The sequence below is a fragment of the Oncorhynchus tshawytscha genome, linkage group LG19 (genome assembly GCF_018296145.1).
Source record: "Oncorhynchus tshawytscha isolate Ot180627B linkage group LG19, Otsh_v2.0, whole genome shotgun sequence".
NCBI classification, from domain to species: domain Eukaryota; kingdom Metazoa; phylum Chordata; class Actinopteri; order Salmoniformes; family Salmonidae; genus Oncorhynchus; species Oncorhynchus tshawytscha.
Window position 1 is genome coordinate 20,018,629 of NC_056447.1, and position 20,396 is coordinate 20,039,024.

Here is a 20,396-nt window from a genome sequence, read left to right on the forward strand (position 1 = left end):
ATACATTTGGTGAACATCATGCATCTGTCTATTATCGATTGAGTTATGAAGTGCTGTGATGTTTCTCCGACCTAGCCAATGGTAATTGTGAACCAGTACGTTATAGTTAGTATCAACAAACATCACTGGACACCAGTTCTGCACTTGAGCAATAATAGAGCCCTCATTGCTCAATCTGGTGTTCAAATTCTAACAGCTATTTTCTGCCGAGGTACTCTGCTTTTGGTATTCTGCCTGAACAGATGGATGGGACGGGGATCCATCAGACCTGCAGTTTTCTATTATAGTGTTATTATAGTGGCAGTTGTCAGAGGTGAGAGGTGTTAACAGGTGAGGGACACGGTCCCCACAACGTGGCCCTGGACAGGCTGAGACACAACGGACCCTAATGGGAGGACGGGTGTAGGTCAGCTCCTCTGTCCATCTAGAATTCCTAAAGGCACAAAAACAAGTGGTTGAAATGTTACTGTTATGTCTGGAACGTCTATGGAGGTTACTTGATCTTGGGGAATTGAGACCAATGGAATATGGATGGAGAGGGGAATCCAAGATGTTGCTGCTGTCGTCTCATTTTAAAAGGGGTTCAGACACATCACGGGCAATATCTACTTCCCATCATCTAAAGAGCGCTCATGTCCTCATTAGAAGCTGAAGGGAAAGTAGATGCCAGATGCTTTGAGGTAATTGATTCAGTGCCGTGGTTTTACGAGTGTGGTTTTCTGCAACCCCTCTCATCTTTACTGTACACTCTCCCCAGAGAACAGAGCTAACAGAAATTAACCGACCATTAACCGACCATCATCTCTACGCTGTCTCAACATGAGAGAAGCAAGGAATGTCTGGCAGCTTTCACTGTTCTTATCGTGTGAGGTAGAGATGGCTCCTAGCTGTTGCGTCATTGTTGTTGAACTCCAGAGCAGAGGAATGGGATTCCCTGTTGAGAAAGTCTGGTACCTAAACTCTAACCCTTAACCCCTTGGCCATCTGGTACCTAAACTCTAACCCTTAACCCCCTGGCCACCCTATGGCTTCTACCATGGATCTGGAGAGTAACACTGACACCACTGTGGGCAGACAGTGTGTGTGTGAAACCTGCTATCTTTCTTTCTGCTGGTCAAGGGTCATGCAGCCAGGTTTAAAAGCTTTCGTTCTTCAGCAACAATTAGTGCCCTCCTTTCTCGGTCTAGCCAGCAGCCACAGTAATTGCTCTTAATTGTAGGTCTGTGGGGGTCTACAGGATGTTGTACTGTCCATTAATCGACCTGACCCCTGATTGGCCCAGGCATGACCTATGCTTGGTGTAAGGTATGCTACTGATACACTATGCTACACTGTCACCGTAATTGGCACCCAAGTGATAGAGCTCTTTCTCTCCCAGTGGGTTATTGTAGAATAATGTTAATTAGCTGAACAATGAAATCAGTGTTTCCTATTGTTGGCCTTTTGGCATTGACACTTCTGAACAAGAGTGAAAAGAGGTCGTAGAATAAATATAAATGGGCTTTAATCCAGCTGAAGTGGGAGGAGAAAACGTCATGTTTTGTTGACCTCACGCTTGAAAGATACATCTATGTTGTAAAAAAAAAAAAAAAAAAGGGACAACAATCTGGTATCAAGTGTTGAAGTGATGTACTATTGGTTTAATGTCTCTAAAAGGATCGTAAACCAAAATAATTGATATGGGTACCTTTTTGGGGGCTATTGTGCTCCAACGCCCTGTGTGCGATTGTGCTTGTGTGAGTGGGTAATATACATCTTAATCAAAGAATACATAAATAAAACATTATTGGGATTAGAAATCCCTACCGTTTCCTGCTCTGTAAAGGCAGGCATTGTACCAGAAAATGCTTTTGATTCCTCAGTTACATGTATGAGTACATAAGTGCCAACAAAAACACTGTATTTTATTGATGGCACGCGTTGCAGAAATATGTGCCATTATACACTCTTAGAATTGGTGGTGACTCGAGGATACCTGGAGATCCTCAATGAACCCCTGGAGATCCTCAAGGAACCATTGCTGGTCAATGGTTTATATTTCCACCTTTGTTTAGTTGGGGGGTTCTTGGAGGATCCTTTGATGTTTCAATGTAGGAAAGGGTTCCTGGAAGAACCCTGGACTGGAGGCGTAGCTTAGTAGGGTTGTGGCGTTCAAATAGATTTTTTTGGGCCACCCGTTAGAGTAAATGTCATTGCTTTCCATAGGTTCTGTTGTATTGTCATCACAGCCTATGCAAATCCCGAAGTTGGAGTAGTCACCACTTTATTACTATAAGTAATCAGCAATTATATTAGACTATATAAAATTATTTTAGACTATGTAATTTGCATAAATATTCAAGGGAAATTGAAGTTTGCAGTGTACAAACGTAACAATATGAACACAAATGACATTTACTCAAACGGGTGGCCAAAAATAACTATCTGAAAGCCACACCTCAAATAAGCAACGCCTCCAATTTTTCTGTTATTAAAAAGGTAAAATATTTAACCCCTCCCGTCACAAAAGGTTCTGGTTTGAACCTTTACACAGGGGTTCCTCGAAAACAGTTTTCAGAGGGCAGTTTTCAGAACTCTGAAAGGTTCTTCCAGGCCCCATTACTTCTAAGAGTGTAGGGCTGGACTGCAATGTCATTATGTGTTGGGCTGCATTGCTAGTATGAGTTACTGCTGTAGTTATCTGGAACAGGGGATTTATGGATGTTTAATTATGTTTTATAAACATCTGGCAGAGATTTTTCATAAATGTTTGATAAATATCTCTACATGTTTTATAGTTTTTTAATTGAGAGATAAATTCCCCTATTTTGGGTTTTGTCAGAGAATACTTTTAGTCCTCTGAGTGAATTGGGCCAGGGCCAGCCCAAACTATTCTTCTCACAGTGTAAGTAGCAGTTCACCGGCCAGTGAGAGAGGGGATTTGACTGTAAGGCGAATTCGGAAAGGTTTTGTATAGCTAATCTAATGTGATTTAAAGGCTATTATTACGTTGGCCATATTTCCTCCTCTTGCTCCTCAACTTACTGTATTCCACTTCCACCCTATTCGCTTCTCACTTCACACTACATAGACACATCAAAAGGTCTAGTCCACCCTTTCTCCTTCTCCACAATGCGGGATTGTTCGCTCTGCAGTGAGAAATCTGTCTGGTGGCGTTCTGGAGCTCTCTTTCGCTCTAGTTCCTGGAAAAAGAGGCCTTCGCCACGGCTCAGCGGCCTCAGCTGCTGTGTGGATGGGCAGTGGGCACTGGCTGATGGGCTTGGCGCTGACACAGGCGCCTGCCGCTGGCACGGGGTAGGGCATCACGGCGGCAGGAGCTGTGTGCCGTTGTGCCAGGGTGTCACGCTCCATCTCGTGTGCCCGCCGCGCCAGGGGCATCGCTCGAATGATCTTGGAGTTTTCCTTTTCTTTTTCGCTCCCTCTCTTAAACCCTCTCTATCGTCCTTACAGTCTCTTTCTGTCTTGGTGGTTTGATAGAGTAGCTGGTGGCTGCTCAGACCACAAGGTGACCCTCACTATGACATGGTTACCCAGAGGTAGTGCTGAGTGATTAACCAAAACGTTGGTTAATTTTCATTTTTGAAACAACTAATTGACCAACGTTGGTTCAGTTATTTGAGTGCCGTTCGTTTTCTCTGTGAGCTCGATTTGTTTGTTTTCTCTGTGAGCTCAATTTGTTTGTTTTCTCTGTGAGCTCAATTCGTTCGTTTCTCTAGAGATATATCAGATCAAGCCCGAACTGTGCGATGGGAGGTTACAGTTTCCAACAGGCCAATATTCCAACAGGCCAATTTATTGCAGAAAATGTGGTAATTAACTACAATGACCATAATATATTATGCGCCTACTGGTACGGTCTGGGGGAACACAGACACAGAAGAACGTGCGACCGAGAGGGATAGAGAGTAGTTGCTTCGCAGGGTATCTCTACCTGAAAATACATGATCTAAGTGATTGATAGTTGGTACTCAGCAGTCATAAAAGTATGCCTTATTTACTTTGAAGAACTACAATCTAGTGATTTTGTCAGACAGCATAGGCAGCAGCTCTATAGAGATGAGATGATGACTTGGAATGAAATTAATAAAGTCATCAAAAAAACTACAACTGAAATATTTTATGAAGGTAAAGTAATGTGAATAAATGATGGTTAATAAGTGATAGGCAGTAATGGGCAGTCACTGCCAACATGGGACTTTGATGAATTGTTTTATTCAGTGTTGTTACAGCATTAAAGCCACATTTAATGTGAAAAATAACCCAAATTGAAAGCCGTTGTTATTTTTTTGTAGTCAAACCAAAACCCGACCAACCTCAAAAGGCACGAATCGCTCAGCACTAATCAAAGGTAAACAGTGTATAGTATATGTAGTAACTTCCTCATCCGGATACTGAAGTAAAAGGCAACTGGTAGGAAATCAAGTGTGTTGGGCTGTATATTGTCTATTGCCATGGATGCCTGGCAGACACATTACGATATAGTATTGTATTTTGATGCAGTCTCAGTACCGATCTCAGTGCAGGACAACAACATGATAAAGAATGAATATAACCAGTTAACTGCTCATTCCGGCAGCTGCTTGGATCATAGTCTTCTAGTCTTCCCCTTTCTCTCTGATTGGACGGTTTGTCTGGCCATAGAGATTGGTCTTACCTCAGCTGTGAGGCAGTAGAACAATTGCAAGTCCTCATTACGAGTCAGACATCTCAGCACATGTGGCTATAAATCAGCTCAAATGCGGACAACCTGATGCGTGGTGTACTTTTCAACATACAGTACCAGTCAAAAGTTTGGACACACCTACTCATTCAAGGGTTTTTCTTTATTAGTACTTTTTAAAATAATAGGGAAGACATCAAAACTATGAAATAACACATGGATTCTTCAAAGTAGCCACCCCTTTGCCTTGATGACAGATTTGCACACTCTTGGCATTCTCTCTACCAGCTTCATGAGGAATGCTTTTCCAACCGTCTTGAAGGAGTTCCCACATTTGCTGAGCACTTGTTGGCTGCTTTTCCTTCACTCTGCGGTCCAACTCATCGCAAACCATCTCAATTGGAATGAGGTCTGGTGATTGCGGAGGCCAGGTCATCTGATGCAGCACCCCATCACTCTCCTTCTTAGTCAAATAGCCCTTACACATCCTGGAGGTGTGTTGGGTCAATGTCCTGTTGAATAACAAATGATAGTCTCACTAAGTGAAAACCAAATGGGATGGCGTATCGCTGCAGAATGCTGTGGTAGCCATGCTGGTTAAGAGTGCCTTGAATTTACAAAGACACGGCTGTTGGAACCAAAAATCTCAAATTTGGACTCATCAGACCAAAGAACAGATTTCCACCAGTCTAATGTCCATTGCTCGTGTTTCTCGGCCTAAGCAAGTCTCTTCTTCTTATTGGTGTCCTTTAGTAGTGGTTTCTTTGCAGCAATTTGACCAGGAAGGCCTGATTCACGCAGTCTCCTCAGAACAGTTGATGTTGAGATGTGTCTGTTACTTGAACTCTGAGTCACGGGTGTCGTTGGAAGTAGACCAAAGTGCAGCGTGGTGAGCGTACATTTTATTTTACTATAAAATGTCGCCAACAAAACATCAAATGAAAGAAACAACCGTGAAGCTTACAGGGCTAAGTGCCACAAAAAAAGTTAACTACCAACACTGAAAGGAGGGAAAAAGGGCTACCTAAGTATGATTCCCAATCAGAGACAACGATAGACAGCTGTCCCTGATTGAGAACCATACCCGGCCGAAACATAGAAATAAAAAAACCTAGAAAACAAAAAATAGAATGCACACCCCACATCACACCCTGACCTAACCAAATAGAGAAATAAAACGGCTCTCTAAGGTCAGGGCGTGACAGTAACCCCCCCCCACAAAGGTGCGGACTCCGGCCGCAGAACCTGAACCTATAGGGGAGGGTCCGGGTGGGCATCTATCCACGGTGGCGGCTCTGGTGCGGGATGTAGACCCCGCCTCACCTCTGGCTCACCCCGCTTTGGTGGCGCCTCTGGTGTGGGGACACTTGTCGCGGGCCCCGGACTGGGGACCCTCGCTGCGGGCCCCGGACTGGGCACCCTCGTTGTGGGCCCCGGACTGGGCACCCTCGCTGCGGGCCCCGGACTGCGCACCGTCGCTGCGGCCCCCGGACTGGGCACCCTCGTTGCGGGCCCCGGACTGGAGGTCGTCGCTGGAGGCTCTGGACTGGAGGCCGTCGCTGGAGGCTCCGGACTGTAGGCCGTCGCTGGAGGCTCCGGACTGGAGGCCGTTGCTGGAGGCTCAGGACTGGAGACCGTCGCTGGAGGCTCAGGACTGGAGACCGTCGTTGGAGGCTTCTTGCCATGACTCCTCACTGGAGGCTTCATGCCATGGATCATCACTGGAGGCTTCGTGCCATGCATCATCACTGGAGGCTTCGTGCCATGGATCATCACTGGAGGCTTCTTGCCATGGATCATCACTGGAAGCTTCTTCCCATGGATCACCACTGGAGGCCTCATTCATGCAGCAGGCACAGGACTCACCAGACTGGGAAGACACACAAGAGGCCTTGTCCTTGAAGCATGCACAGGACTCACCGGGCTGGAGAGACACACAGGAGGCCTGGTGCGTGGGGCGGGCATCGGATACACTGGGCCGTGAAGGCACACTGGTGGTCTCGAGCACAGAGCTGGCACAACCCGTTCTGGCTGGATGACCACTTCCACCCGGCAAATGCGGGTCGCTGGTACAGAGTACACCAGCCTGTGAATGCTCACTCAAGACACCGTGCACATCACCCCATAACACGGTGCCTGACCAGTCACATGCTCCCCGCGGTAAGCACGGGGAGTTGGCTCAAGTCTAAACTCTGACTCCGCCAATCTCCCCGTGTGCCTCCCCCCACAAATTCTTTGGGGGGCTGCCTCTCGTGCCTGCTTCGCTGACTTGTCTCTTCATATCGCCACCGCTCCGCCTTAGCTGCCTCCATCTCCTCCCTCGGACGGCGATACTCCCGGCCTGCATCCAGGGTCCCTTTCCATCCAGGATCTCCTCCCATGTTCAGGAGTCCTCTTTACCACGCTGCTTGGTCCTTTGGTGGTGGGTAGTTCTGTCACGACCGTCAAAAGATGTGGACCAAAGTGCAGCATGGTGAGCGTAGATTTTCTTTTATTATAAATTGTTGCCAACAAAACAACAAACGAAAGAAACAACCGTGACGCTTACAGGGCTAAGTGCCACAAACTAAGTTAACTACCCACACTGAAAGGAGGGGAAAAGGGCTACCTAAGTATGATTCCCAAACAGAGACAACGATAGACAGCTGTCCCTGATTGAGAACCATACCCGGCCAAAACACAGAAATAAAGAAACCTAGAAAACAAAAAATAGAATGCCCACCCCCACATCACACCCTGACCTAACCAAATAGAGACATAAAACGGCTCTCTAAGGTCAGGGTGTGACACTCTGTGAAGCATTGATTTGGGCTGCAATCTGAGGTGCAGTTAACTCTAATCAACTTATCATCTGCAGCAGAGGTAACTCTGGGCCAGTTTCATCATAGCGCTTGATGGTTTTTGCGACTGCACTTGAAGAAACGTTCAAAGTTTTGGAAATGTTCTGCATTGACTGACCTTCATGTCTTCAAGTATTGATGGACTGTCATTTCTCTTTGCTTTTTTGATCTGTTCTTGAGATAATTTGGACTTGGTCTTTTATCAAATAGGGCTATCTTCTGTATACTTTGTCACAACACAACTGATTTTATTTATTTAAATTTTATTTGACTGTTATTTTACCAGGTAACCTAACTGAGAACACATTCTCATTTACAGAAATGACCTGGGGAATAGTTACAGGGGAGAGGAGGGGGATGAATGAGCAAATTGTAAGCTGGGGATGATTAGGTGACTGTGATGGTGTGAGGGACAGCTTGGGAATTTAGCCAGGACACCGGGGTTAACACCCCTACTCTTACGATAAGTGCCATGGGATCTTTAGTGACCACAGAGAGTCAAAACACTCGTTTAACATCCCATCCGAAAGACGGCACGCTACACAGGGCAGTGATTGGCTCAAATACAATTAGAAGGAAAGAAATTCCACAAATTAACTTTTAACAAGGCACACCTGTTAATTGAAATGCATTCCAGGTGACTACCTCGTGAAGCTGGTTGAGAGAATGCCAAGAGTGTGCAAAGCTGTCATCAAGGCAAAGGATGGCTACTTAGAAGAATCTCAAAAATAAAATATATTTTGATTCGTTTAACGTTTTTTGGTTACTACATGACTCCATACGTGTTATTTCATAGCTTTGATGTCTTCGCTATTATTCTAAAAATGTAGAAAATAGTAAAAATGAAGAAAAACCCTGGAATGAGTATGTGTGTCCAAACTTGACTGGTACTGTACATATCCCTGGCCAAACTTAATCCATCCAGATACATTGTTGATCTTGGAACAAAACATTGCAGCCATGTCATGCATGCTCTCTTTACTCTCTCTGCAAAAATGTTTTTTGTTAATGTGATACCAATATTCCCTTCCGTAGTAGCATGTTGTCTTTGACTGAGATGGTCCGTTATTTCAGAAGTGGGGAAGGGTTGGGTTGGGTTGGGGGTGTGTACGACCCTCTGCAGCTGTACTCTACTGCTGCACTCTATCTCCCAAACAATGTAGCCTCTTGTGGGCAGCCGGGAGCTTGCCTGAGCGGAAAGTGAAGCCCCCCACAGTCCCACAACCCTGGCCCTAGCTTCTCTTCCCTGGTGCTGTTGTGCCTCAACAGCAAAGTATCCCAGGACACTGCCCTGTTCTCAGACAAAATAGATATGCATAATTAAGCTCTCTCCCTTCCTTTACCTCCACAGGTTGGCCTCAGGGTGCTTTCCTATATCCTTCTTATCCTTTCTCTCTCTTACTCTCTCCTCCTCCCTTTCTCTCTCTTACTCTCTCCTCCTCCCTCCCTCTCTCTCTCTCTCTCTCTCTCTCTCTCTCTCTCTCTCTCTCTCTCTCTCGCTTTGTGTCTCTCTCTCTTTTCTGTCTCTCTCTCTCTTTCTCTTTGTGTCTCTCTCTCGTTGTGTCTCTCTCTCTCTCTCTCACTTTGTCTCGCTCTCTCTCTCTCGCTCTCTTTGTCTCTCTCTCTCTCTTTCTCTCTCTCTCTCTGTCTCTCTCTCTCGCTCTCTCTCTCTCTCTCTCTTTGTGACTCTCTCTCTCTTTGTGTCTCTCTCTCTCTTTGTGTCTCTCTCTCTTTCTGTCTCTCTCTTTTTCTCTTTGTGTCTCTCTCTCTCGTTGTGTCTCTCTCTCTCTCTCTCTCTCTTTCTCTCTCGCTTTGTCTCGCTCTCTCTCGCTCTCTTTCTCTCTCTCTCTCTCGCTCTCTCTTTCTCTCTCTCTTTCTCTCTCTGTCTCTCTCTCTCGCTCTCTGTCTGTCTCTCTCTTTGTGACTCTCTCTCTTTGTGTGTCTCTCTCTCTCTCTTTTCTCTTTGTGTCTCTCTCTCTCTCTCTTTTGTGTCTCTCTCTCTTTCTCTCTCTCTCTCTCTCTCTCTCTCGCTCTCTCTCTCTTTGTGTCTCTCTCTCTTTGTCTCTCTCTCTCTCTCTCTCGCTCTCTTTGTCTCTCTCTCTCTCTTGTGAATTGTGTCTATATCAGTCTCCCTCTCTCTCTTTGTCTCGCTCTCCCTCTCTCTCTCTTTGTGTCTCTCTCTCTTTTGTGTCTCTCTCGGTCTCTCTCTCTCTCTCTCTCTCTTTCTCTTTGTGTCTCTCTCTCTCTCTCTCTCCTTGTCTCGCTCTCTCTCACTCTCTTTGTCTCTCTCTCTCTGTGTCTATATATCTCTCTCTCTGTCTCTCTCTTTGTCTCTCTCTCTCTCTCTCTCTCTCTCTCTCTCTTTTGTGTCTCTCTTTCTCTCTTTGTCTCTTTGTCTCTCTCTGTCTCTCTCTCTTTGTCTCTCTCTGTCTCTCTCTGTCTCTCTCTTTTGTCTCTTTGTCTCTCTCTCTCTCTCTCTTTTGTCTCTCTCTCTCTCTCTCTCTCTCTTCTCTCTCTTTTGTGTCTCTCTCTGTCTCTCTCTGTCTCTCTCTCTCTCTATTTGTGTCTCTCTCTCTCTCTCTCTCTCTCTCTAGGTTGTCCTAAGGGTTCTTTTCTACTTTCCTCCTATTCTCTCCCTCTCTTTACCTTCCCTGTCATCATGGTAAAGGAATCTCACACTGACTGAGCTCTGCTGTGCTACACGTGCAGTTCATCTGAGGTCCACCTAACAGAGGAAAGGGTTGGAAGTGATGCCAATGGACTACATGTAGCCAGAGAATATGGCTGCTTTCCAGGTCTATGGCTGCTTTTTTAAGGTCTTTCTCCTTTGGCCTGAATATAACAGTCTCAACGTCTGAATCTAGTATCTGTTGCATTTCAGCTGTACTGTTCTGTTCAACTTATCCTCCCTTAGTGGCCCTTTCATTTGCTGTGATATACGGGCTGTGGTTTAAGTGAAGTGATTTAACTTCATGCTCTCGTGTGGAGGGCCCCTGTTGAATGCAGAGACAGCAGTAGAAATAGTGGGGTTTTCTGTGTTTGTAGAAGTCGAATTTGAAGCTCAGGGGTGCAGCTTCTCTGATCTTCAGCTCTAACCCTCAGACCTCTGTTACTGACCCTATGTCGCTCGCTACAACTTCTCTTCAGAACCTTGAACGTTTTTTGGGGTTTCAAGTCCAATATGTGGTGATTACTGTATGTCAGTGGAATGTGGCTAAGCTGAGGCCTTTAGCTTCAGACATGTAATACTGTGGAATGAAAATGCCAGTAGATGTCAAATAAAAGATGTATGTCCGGTATTAATTTTGTTTGTATTCTATAAATAATTTAACGTGTTCCACTATTTACACTCAGGACCTAGTCTGTTCCTATTATCACAAGACCTTCAACCCGATTATTCTACTCTGTTACTCTGTTCTATTGTCCGACAGGGGAAGGGTCGGAAGGGCCAGTTGTCAATCTTCAGAGCGATAGGAGTATGGGAGAAGAGTTGGATTCCCTGAGAGATAGAATGGACATCCACCACACCGGTTACGAGATAGACCACACGACAGAACATCACGTAGGCAACCACACCACCAACTCTTCAGACCCCCGCCACAGAGCCCCGTCCAGGCAGAAAAGGTTCCTCTCGTACCCCCGCTACGTGGAACTGATGCTGACTGCTGACGTCAAGATGGCGCGCCACCACGGACGCAACCTCGAGCACTACATCCTAACAATCATGTCAGTAGTAAGTAAAATATTTTTTTTATTATGAAAAACACATTGTTGAATCTAGATGTGTTCGTTGCTGTAACTTACTCGGATTTCAGGAAATGTGACTTTTCTGTGGTACAAAGTAATTTACTTATTGGTTAATGATATTGGTGTCTGGTTGGTAGCTTGGTTGACTTTTTACTGTACCCTGTTTTCATTATCTAAGGATAACAGTTTTCACCTGCAATCATTACCCCTCTTTGTTAATCAATGTCAAGATCACTGTTGTGTCTCCCAATTTGTTGAGTATATATTATACTACACTGTTATGGTCTGTTTGGGTTTTGCCCATTCGTTTTCAGCCATGTGGATTGAGGTTTAACCCATGAACTATGTTTTACACAATGGAGATGCATACAGTATTGTTCAGTGTGTCACTTATAAAGTAGAGAGACACAACACTCTGGAAGCCTTGACTTGGAGAATTCTGCCAAATGATACAACTTGGATTTGTGTTTACCTGTATGTAAACAGTATGTTGGATCCCTAAGAATGCAAGACAGAAATGCTGATAGACAATTTTCTCTTCCTAATGTTAACCTGATAGCAAGCTCTCCTGCACAGTCAGAGATGTGGCTCATAAGGGGGTTCAATAAGCTGACTCAACTCTTTATGATCTTATTGGCTTTTAGTTTGGTTAACATTACTACATGCTGGGGTTACCTCAGGGTTAACATTACTACATACTGGGATTACCTCAGGGTTAACATTACTACATGCTGGGGTTACCTCAGGGTTAACAAATATGTATTTGGAAACACATGGGCCTCTGCATTACCTCTGCATTAGCCCTTAAAGACATTATGAATGACCTTATGGCCGTACACACAAACATTTCCACACATACAGATGCCGTATCTTAATTTGATCATCTTGTTGTTGCAGGAATTTTCCTGCATATCAGGTAATGCAAACTTATAGTGTATTCAAGGTTTAAAAAGGCTTCTAAAGTTTGTAATTTCTACTTGAAAATTGCAGACTTCATTTGCCCCAACAAAATGTCCATGAAATATAATCCACATAATAATGCACATTTCCTGTTGTTGCAGGATAATTTTCCTGCTGTAGCAAACTGGTTCAAATTAAGATCCTACATCTGTACATCTGTACACACAAACACACACACACGTACGTGCATACACACACATGCCCACAGCTGTCGAAGAAAAACCTGTCAAGGCCACTCAATCAAAAAGACCTGCCACGCTCCGGCCAAACCAACAGAAACCAGACCCAGCATTTTAAACAAGAACAGGGAAATCAGCCAAGACTGATCCGTCATCGTCATGGTGACAGCACGTTGTGCCTGTTAGTGCAGAAGGGGGCTAATGGGTGGGCTGCTAGCCCTCTGATATGATGTCATTGTGTTTACACTGACCACAGAGACACATTCCTCCAGTGTATCACAGCCTTGATTGTCTGTCCACTTATGTACCAGTGTGAAGCCGTAGTTTAGGCTACAGCACACAGTCGGGGTCCCCCTGTCTATCCCCTGTCTATCTTTCTATCAGTCTGTCCCCCTGTCTGCCCGCCTGCCTGCCTGCCTGTGTAGCTCCCTGTCTATCTTTCTATCAGTCTGTCCTCCTGTCTGTCCCCCTGTCTGCCCGCCTGCCTGCCTGCCTGTGTATCCCCTGTCTATCCCCTGTCTATCTTTCTGTCAGTCTGTCTGTCTGTCCCCCTGTCTGCCTGCCTGTCTGTCTCCTGTCTATCTTTCTATCAGTCTGTGTCTGTCTGTCCCCCTGTCTGCCTCCTGTCTAACTCCCTGTCTATCTTTCTATCAGTCTGTCCTCCTGTCTGTCCCCCTGTCTGCCCACCTCCTGCCTGCCTGTCTGTCTGTCCCCTGTCTATCTTTCTATCAGTCTGTCCCCCTGTCTGTCCCCCTGTCTGCCTGCCTGTGTAGCTCCTGTCTATCTTTCTATCAGTCTGTCCTCCTGTCTGTCCCCCTGTCTGCCTGCCTGTGTGCTCCTGTCTATCCCCTGTCTATCTTTCTATCAGTCTGTCCTCCTGTCTGTCCCCCTGTCTGCCCGCCTGCCTGCCTGCCCTGCCTGCCTGCCTGCCTGCCTGCCTGCCTGTCTGTCTGTCTGTCTGTCTGTCTGTCTGTCTGCCTGTCTGTCTGTCTGTCTGTCTGTCTGTCTGTCTGTCTGTCTGTCTGTCTGTCTGTCTGTCTGTCTGTCTGTCTGTCTGTCTGTCTGTCTGTCTGTCTGTCTCTCTTGCTCTTTCTCTCTGTCTCTGACTCTCTCTCTCTCCTTCTCTCTTGCACCCTTCCTCTCTCTCTCTCATGCGCTCTCTCTCCCCCTACCAGAGGAGGTATCTGCTTCACTCAGCCCCCCAGGCACTGACAAGCTAAATGTTTATAGAGGGCTAATGAGTTCCTGTCAGAGCTCTGTTAGGATAGCCCCAGGAGGATAGTGACCCACACTGACAGGGCTGAACCAAAAGAAAGGCACACAAAAACAGTTTTGTCCAAGGAGCGGTGGGATACACACAAGTCAAGCGTTGCTGAAATTTTTACATTTTGTTAAAATGTCAACTCCCCCCTGAAGGAATAAAAATCTTTCCTTTCTTCAACTGTTCCTGTTATTTTGGTCAGGCCTTTGGAACATGGTCTCTAGACCTACTCTCATTCAAAGTAATAATCATCTTCACATTAGTCCGTGTTGTCTGCTTTGTACCCTTAGTAGACATTTGCGTTTCTTGCCTGTGTGTTCATCTTGTCACAGGTTGCTGCAGTCTACAGCGACCCAAGTGTAGGAAACCTCATCAACGTCATGATTGTCAAGCTGATCGTCATCCACAATGAACAGGTGAGAACAGGCGCTGAGGGCTGCAGTGAGTGAGTACCCCCTGAGGCAGCTGACGTCAGCCTCTCTCTGTGGTCCTTCAGAAGGACACTGCACTCAGAGGAAAGCCTCAAGAGAAATCTCCTCAGAGAAAAGGATGCTACTATCCTGTGCTACTAACACAGCTGTGATTCAACTAGGACTGACTGAGGGGCATTCAGCACATGGCCTTGTAATGGCAGATAACTACCTCAGATGAAAATACTTGACACTTTCAGATACATGGTTACATTTTGTAGTTTTTTTTTTTTTTTTTTAGCTAGGAACACCTGTTCAAATCCTCACCACTGTCTCTATGTCATCTCTCACAGGATGGGCCCTCGATCAATTTCAATGCTGCTACTACCCTCCACAACTTCTGTGTCTGGCAACAGACCCAAAATGTCCAGGACGACAGTCACCCTTCCCACCACGACACTGCACTCCTCATAACAAGGTGCTTACTGCTATTTCACCTTTGAACTGTACTGTCTCACTACCCTAACACACACACAACTGCATGGAGATGATGAATAATGGTGTCCCATGCTTGTACTTGTGTCTTCTCACAGGGAAGACATCTGCCGAGCGAAAGACAAGTGTGACACATTGGGTAAACAAACGGCTTCGCATTCAGATTCAACTGTGCCCATGTCACCTTCAGTGACTCCGGGTTAACGTTCCACCACTGTTTCAATGTTTCAGCTAATATACAATAATGAGTTTATTTCAGGAGCTCATATAGTGACTGATTGGAACGGTGTAGTGAGAGGGAGGATGGAGGGTAGTACTGGTCTCTCTTATGAAACAGAAGTTTGACGGCTTAATCGCCTGTAGCGGTGGAAGGCTTTTTTTCCCTCCGCCCATTCAAGCCGCTGTGTATTGGTGACCTTCCAGGGCTGGCGGAGCTGGGGACCATGTGTGACCCGTACCGGAGCTGCTCCATCAGCGAAGAGAACGGACTCAGCGCTTCATTCACCATCGCTCACGAGCTGGGCCATGTGTAAGTTAGTGGTGTGCAGTTCGCGAACGATTCCTTCTTTTTGAGCAACTCTTTTTAGCTGACTTCGAGAGTCATGATTCATTTTACCAAGTGACTCGTTCATTTTAGTCGTTCGTTTGACCTGCTGGCTGGCCGAAATGAAACCTTCAGCAGGATTATTACGCACTCCCCCAGCTCAGCGGCTCCAGAGACGTGCTCCGACCATCAACCACCACCATAGATCATGTTGCGGGCAGCATAGAGAAGGCAAAAGACACGTAGAACTGATAATTGATCTCATGGTGCAAGAATGAATGTAATTCATTGATTGTTGAATGTTATCGATTGACACAGCTTTGTAGAACCAAGACACAGCCTACACAGCCTGCCTCTGCTCAACAAACTCGAGAACAAATTGTTTGGGGGGGCTGCTGCAGTTCGTGAACAGTACAGTATGTGCTTATCTCCCTCGCGACAGTCAAGAGTTGTTCACAATCTAGTCCAGTTGCAGCCACAACTAGACCTCGTTTTAAGGTATCAAGAAATAATCTTATTTGTATCCCTAGCCATCACAAATGTACATTGTTTGAAGCACACTTTTGTAAGTCTCAGTCACAAATGACAGCTTCAAAAAGAGCCCTATGATAAATGAGAGGCTTTTAGAATCATGAGTCTTTCAAGTTTTTAGTTCATTGTTTGCTGGTAAGGGGGTCCTGCACGCTCTAGGCATTACTGGATCAAATGAACAACATTATTGAGTGATTTTTTATTTTTTTAACTGAAGGAGTTGAAAAGATCTTAATCAGTAAAAAGAATCGAACTCCCTATCCTGTCCCCTCCTGGGCCTACCTCTCGGGGCCCCTGGGGCCTGCCCCCTCCTGGGCCTACCTCTTGGGCCCCCCGCACAACAAAAGCCCTATTATCCTGGGTGTGCATGTGCATGCAGGTGCAAAACATAATAAAGGAAAAAAAGAGGTTTAATAACATGCTAGCCTTAATTTCCTAGTGTAGTGCCCTAAGTTAAAGGGATACTTCAGGATTTTGGCAATGATGCCCTTTATCTACTTCCCTAGAGTCAGATTAACTTGTGGATACCATTTGTATATCTCTGTGTCCAGTATGAAGGAAGTTAGAGGTAGTTTTACAAGCCAATGCTAACTAGCATTAGCGCAATGAATGGAAGTAGCAGATACCAGTAATTGCGCTAGCGCTAGTTAGCAACATACCGCAAACTACAAAATCCAGAAGTATCCCTTTAAACCTGTAGGTGTTCCAGCTTTGTAGAGGCAGCCAGGGGGATGAGGAGGAGCTGGGGCTGAAAGCCACTGCTGCCTGGGCTTTAGATGTGGTGGACCGGGGGGCAGCCATTGCTTTCAACTAGGCGTCGAGATGGAAGGTGGTCATTGTAGGGACAAGTACATGTACATACATATTAAATCTATTTCATTTAGTGGGGACGGAGCACAATTCATTATCAAAGGCTGTATAATGTTGGTCTTCAGGGACTGACTTGTCCACTAGCCTGTCCTAAACATTACCCCGTAAAGAAAGCTAACACTACCTGAACTGTGTAAAATAGAGCTCATCACAATGTGTTCATACTACACTGCATAATTACTGTGTAATAGCACTGTTATGATAACATTGGTCCCCGCTTAGGCTTGTTTCCACAACACACAGATGTCACCACATGTGTGAATGCAAAGAGAAGCCATATGAATAACCGCTTTGTGTCACAACATATGACCCAATCTCTCATAAGACTGCATGCATTCTAAACATTAGGCCCAAATCACCATGACAAACTGGGTATAAGTTATGAGGGATGCAAACTGTCTTTCCCTCCCTCCCTCCCTCCCTCCCTCCCTCCCTCCCCCTCCCTCCCTCCCTCCCTCCCTCCCTCCCTCCCTCCCTCCCTCCCTCCCTCCCTCCCTCCCTCCCCCCTCTCCCTGTCTCCCTCCCTGTCTCCCTGTCTCCCTGTCTCCCTGTCTCCCTGTCTCCCTCCCTGTCTCCCTGTCTCCCTGTCTCCCTGTCTCCCTCCCTGTCTCCCTGTCTCCCTGTCTCCCTCTCTCCCTGTCTCCCTGTCTCCTGCCTCCCCTGATCACTAAAAGTGACAGCTTTCCCTTCCAGCTACTCTGGCCAGTTGTTGCTTACACTCTAAAAAATGCTGGGTTGTTTGGTTGACCCAACTGCTGGGTTGTTTGGTTGACCCAACCGGTGGGTTGGTTGGTTGACCCAACTGCTGGGTTGTTTGGTTGACCCAACCGCTGGGTTGTTTGGTTGACCCAACCGGTGGGTTGTTTGGTTGACCCAACCGGTGGGTTGTTTGGTTGACCCAACTGCTGGGTTGTTTGGTTGACCCAACTGCTGGGTTGTTTGGTTGACCCAACCGGTGGGTTGTTTGGTTGACCCAACCGGTGGGTTGTTTGGTTGACCCAACCGCTGGGTTGTTTGGTTGACCCAACCGGTGGGTTGTTTGGTTGACCCAACCGGTGGGTTGTTTGGTTGACCCAACTGGTGGGTTGTTTGGTTGACCCAACTGCTGGGTTGTTTGGTTGACCCAACTGCTGGGTTGTTTGGTTGACCCAACCGCTGGGTTGTTTGGTTGAAACAACTGGTGGTTTGCAGGTGTTGGGTTGTTTTCTTTAAAAACGGCTGGGTTGTTGAGATATGAACCAGCACGTCAGATCAGAGGACTGCTGGCGTAGTTAAGTTGGGGTGTGACTATTAGACAGTCATACACTTCTGCAATTGTCATTGAAGCTATATAAATGTCAGGGTTTGACCTTAAGTGATAACTATGCAACAGACCAGATGAACAGGAATGGCATTTACTCTCATGGGTGGATAAAAATGACTTCCCTAAAAGCCCATGTAAATTCAATTGTTGGGATACAATAATTATAATAATATGTAATATATAATCTTAGTAATGTCACAGGTGGCCAATAAGATCTTTCTTAATTAAAGCCACGCCTCCTTGAAAATAATCGTTGAAAAAGACCCATCTGCCAGGTCAACCCACTGAACCCAGCATGAGAATAAAAATTGTTTTATTTTACCTTTGTTTAACTAGGCAAGTCAGTTAAGAACAAATTCTTATTTACAATGACGACCTAGGAACAGTGGGTTAACTGCCTTGTTCAGGGGCAGAACGTCAGATTTTTACCTTGTCAGCTCAGGGGATTCGATCTAGTAACCTTTACGGTTACTGGCCCAGCGCTCTAACCACAAGGCTACCTGCCGCCCACTTAACTACGCCACCAAAAATACCCAACTGATGGTTAAATTAACCCATGTTTGGGTATTTCCATCAACCCAACATTTACGCAACCCAATTGGCTGGCTCCAAATAATCCAACATGTGTTCTGTGTCCTATTTAACCAGCGCTGGCTTACCGTCCGTCTGAGACCCAGTGCTGCTCCTCACACATTCCTCCAGAGACAGGGCTCTTTGGGCCTAGCCAGGGGAAACCAGCCCTCTTGTGTGGATCTGTTTATGCTAAAGTTCAAACAGCTGGACAGGCAGTTGGCTTTGCATCTTGGTGCGTTTAATCGCTGGGCTATATTCACAAGACCCTCTGCTGGGTGTGTAACGCTCTGAGAAACAGCCAGGTGTCAGCCAGGTAGTGGAACAAACCAACGCTCTCACAATGTTGCAGATAACGAAACGGAACCCTTAGCTCAGACTAATGGATAGGAGGCCTTTTTCATATACAGTAACTCAGGAAATGTGTTGGTACAAATAGCCACTTTGGGCTCTGCTAGTGTGTTGGAGTCACTCAATATTAATACAAAAGTAATACTTACATGGCTAAATAATGTTGAAAGGGCTTAATCGTCAAACGTAACCAAGTCCTTGCCGTCTTAGACTCAGATAACAGCTGATCCTTCCGGGCGTTTTGTTGAGTCATTAGAGCTACAGGCTAACTTTTTTAACGTCCTAGAAATATATGCAAAAGTCTGAGACATGGAAGGAAACTGGCAGCTCAGTTTCCTTGCCCCGATTGGACACGCAGAGTGGCTGATTGGATGAGGTCTGGATTTTTGCAGGCCATAAATCTAGAGGGAAGAGATTGTCATGTGCGTGTGTGTGTGTGTGTGTGTGTGTGTGTGTGTGTGTGTGTGTGTGTGTGTGTGTGTGTGTGTGTGTGTGTGTGTGTGTGTGTGTGTGCGTGCGTGTGTGTGTGTGTGTAGTGGCTCCCAAAGCTCCATCTCTGTAGTGACAAGGCTGTGATTTTGCAGCGATGTTGTGATGACGTTGCGGAGAGTCAGAGTGCTGACAAAGCCTGTTGCTGCAGTCCCCACGGACGTATTAAGTCTTGTTTTTGTTCTCCCCCATATGGAGAGAAAGTCATCAGGTCCTCTTCTTCACCGGGGAAGTTACTCCCTTACTCTCACTGTTATTTATCGGGTGTTGAGTCTAGAAAAAAGTTGATTTGTCTTCCAGAGTCGTTCTATAGATGTTTTGTTTTGTAGAAGTTGGAGGGATGGGTATGATGATGTCATCTGTTTGGGATGAAGCTTGTTTTATTGCAGCTAAATAATAGGAGCCTGACTGTATGAGTAGAGTATTGCAGTACGCTATTATAGCTGGAGAAGATTATGATCTAAGTGCACATTACTTCAGCAAATCTCCCTCCAGAGATGCCATTTTCCCGATTGAACTCAGACCGCATATGTCTCTCTCAGACATACAGAGAGCTACAGTAGCTCCCACTCTGCCGTAATTTACAACTTCATCAACGTAATAGAGGAAGTCCGTTCTGACTATTCCAGCCAATGCCCTCATACATGCGCTTCCCAGTAACAGCCAGTGGCTCTCCCGGTGTGTGAGGACCTCATTACAGGCCAGGGGCAGGCTGTGGCTCAGAGCACTCAATTAGGCCCTGAGCGGCCGGGCCCCCACAACCCCCTTCCACCCCCGCCAGCCCCTGTAGGGTGGGCCCCATGCCAGGGTCAGAACCTGGGCCAGGCCTGCCTTCTTTGTGTGGCAGTCAGACCAAAGCCCCAGCCGAGAGCCCAGCCATACAGTAGGCTCACATCCTGCAGTAAACACCACGCAGCTGTGTGTGTGTGTGTGTGTGTGTGTGTGTGTGTGTGTGTGTGTGTGTGTGTGTGTGTGTGTGTGTGTGTGTGTGTGTGTGTGTGTGTGTGTGTGCAGATTAAGGCCGACCTCATCCTTCCACTAACACAGCACACACAGCCAGTTGAGTCGGTCAGGACATCCGCTCGGATCAACACAGCCCGGCAGCACTATTCTGGACATCAAAAAAGATGAGCCACTTTATTAGACTCTTCACTATTCAGCTGGCTAGAATTAATTCAATCTGAGA

The 20,396-nt window shown here is 46.2% G+C and overlaps 1 protein-coding gene across 3 annotated transcripts in view; it reads left to right on the forward strand.

Annotated features, from left to right (window-relative positions):
* Positions 1-20,396, forward strand: part of LOC112219217 (A disintegrin and metalloproteinase with thrombospondin motifs 20-like) — a 127,608-nt gene that overhangs the window by 19,558 nt on the left and 87,654 nt on the right. The window contains exons 4-8 of one of the 3 annotated variants that reach the window (XM_042301440.1): positions 10,932-11,233; positions 13,980-14,063; positions 14,411-14,535; positions 14,651-14,691; positions 14,976-15,081. In XM_042301440.1, coding sequence (XP_042157374.1) covers positions 10,932-11,233; positions 13,980-14,063; positions 14,411-14,535; positions 14,651-14,691; positions 14,976-15,081 — 658 coding nt within the window. Of the gene's footprint in view, positions 1-10,931; positions 11,234-13,979; positions 14,064-14,410; positions 14,536-14,650; positions 14,692-14,975; positions 15,082-20,396 lie in introns of those variants that run through there. The other 2 variants (XM_042301442.1, XM_042301441.1) reach the window with 2 other exon arrangements.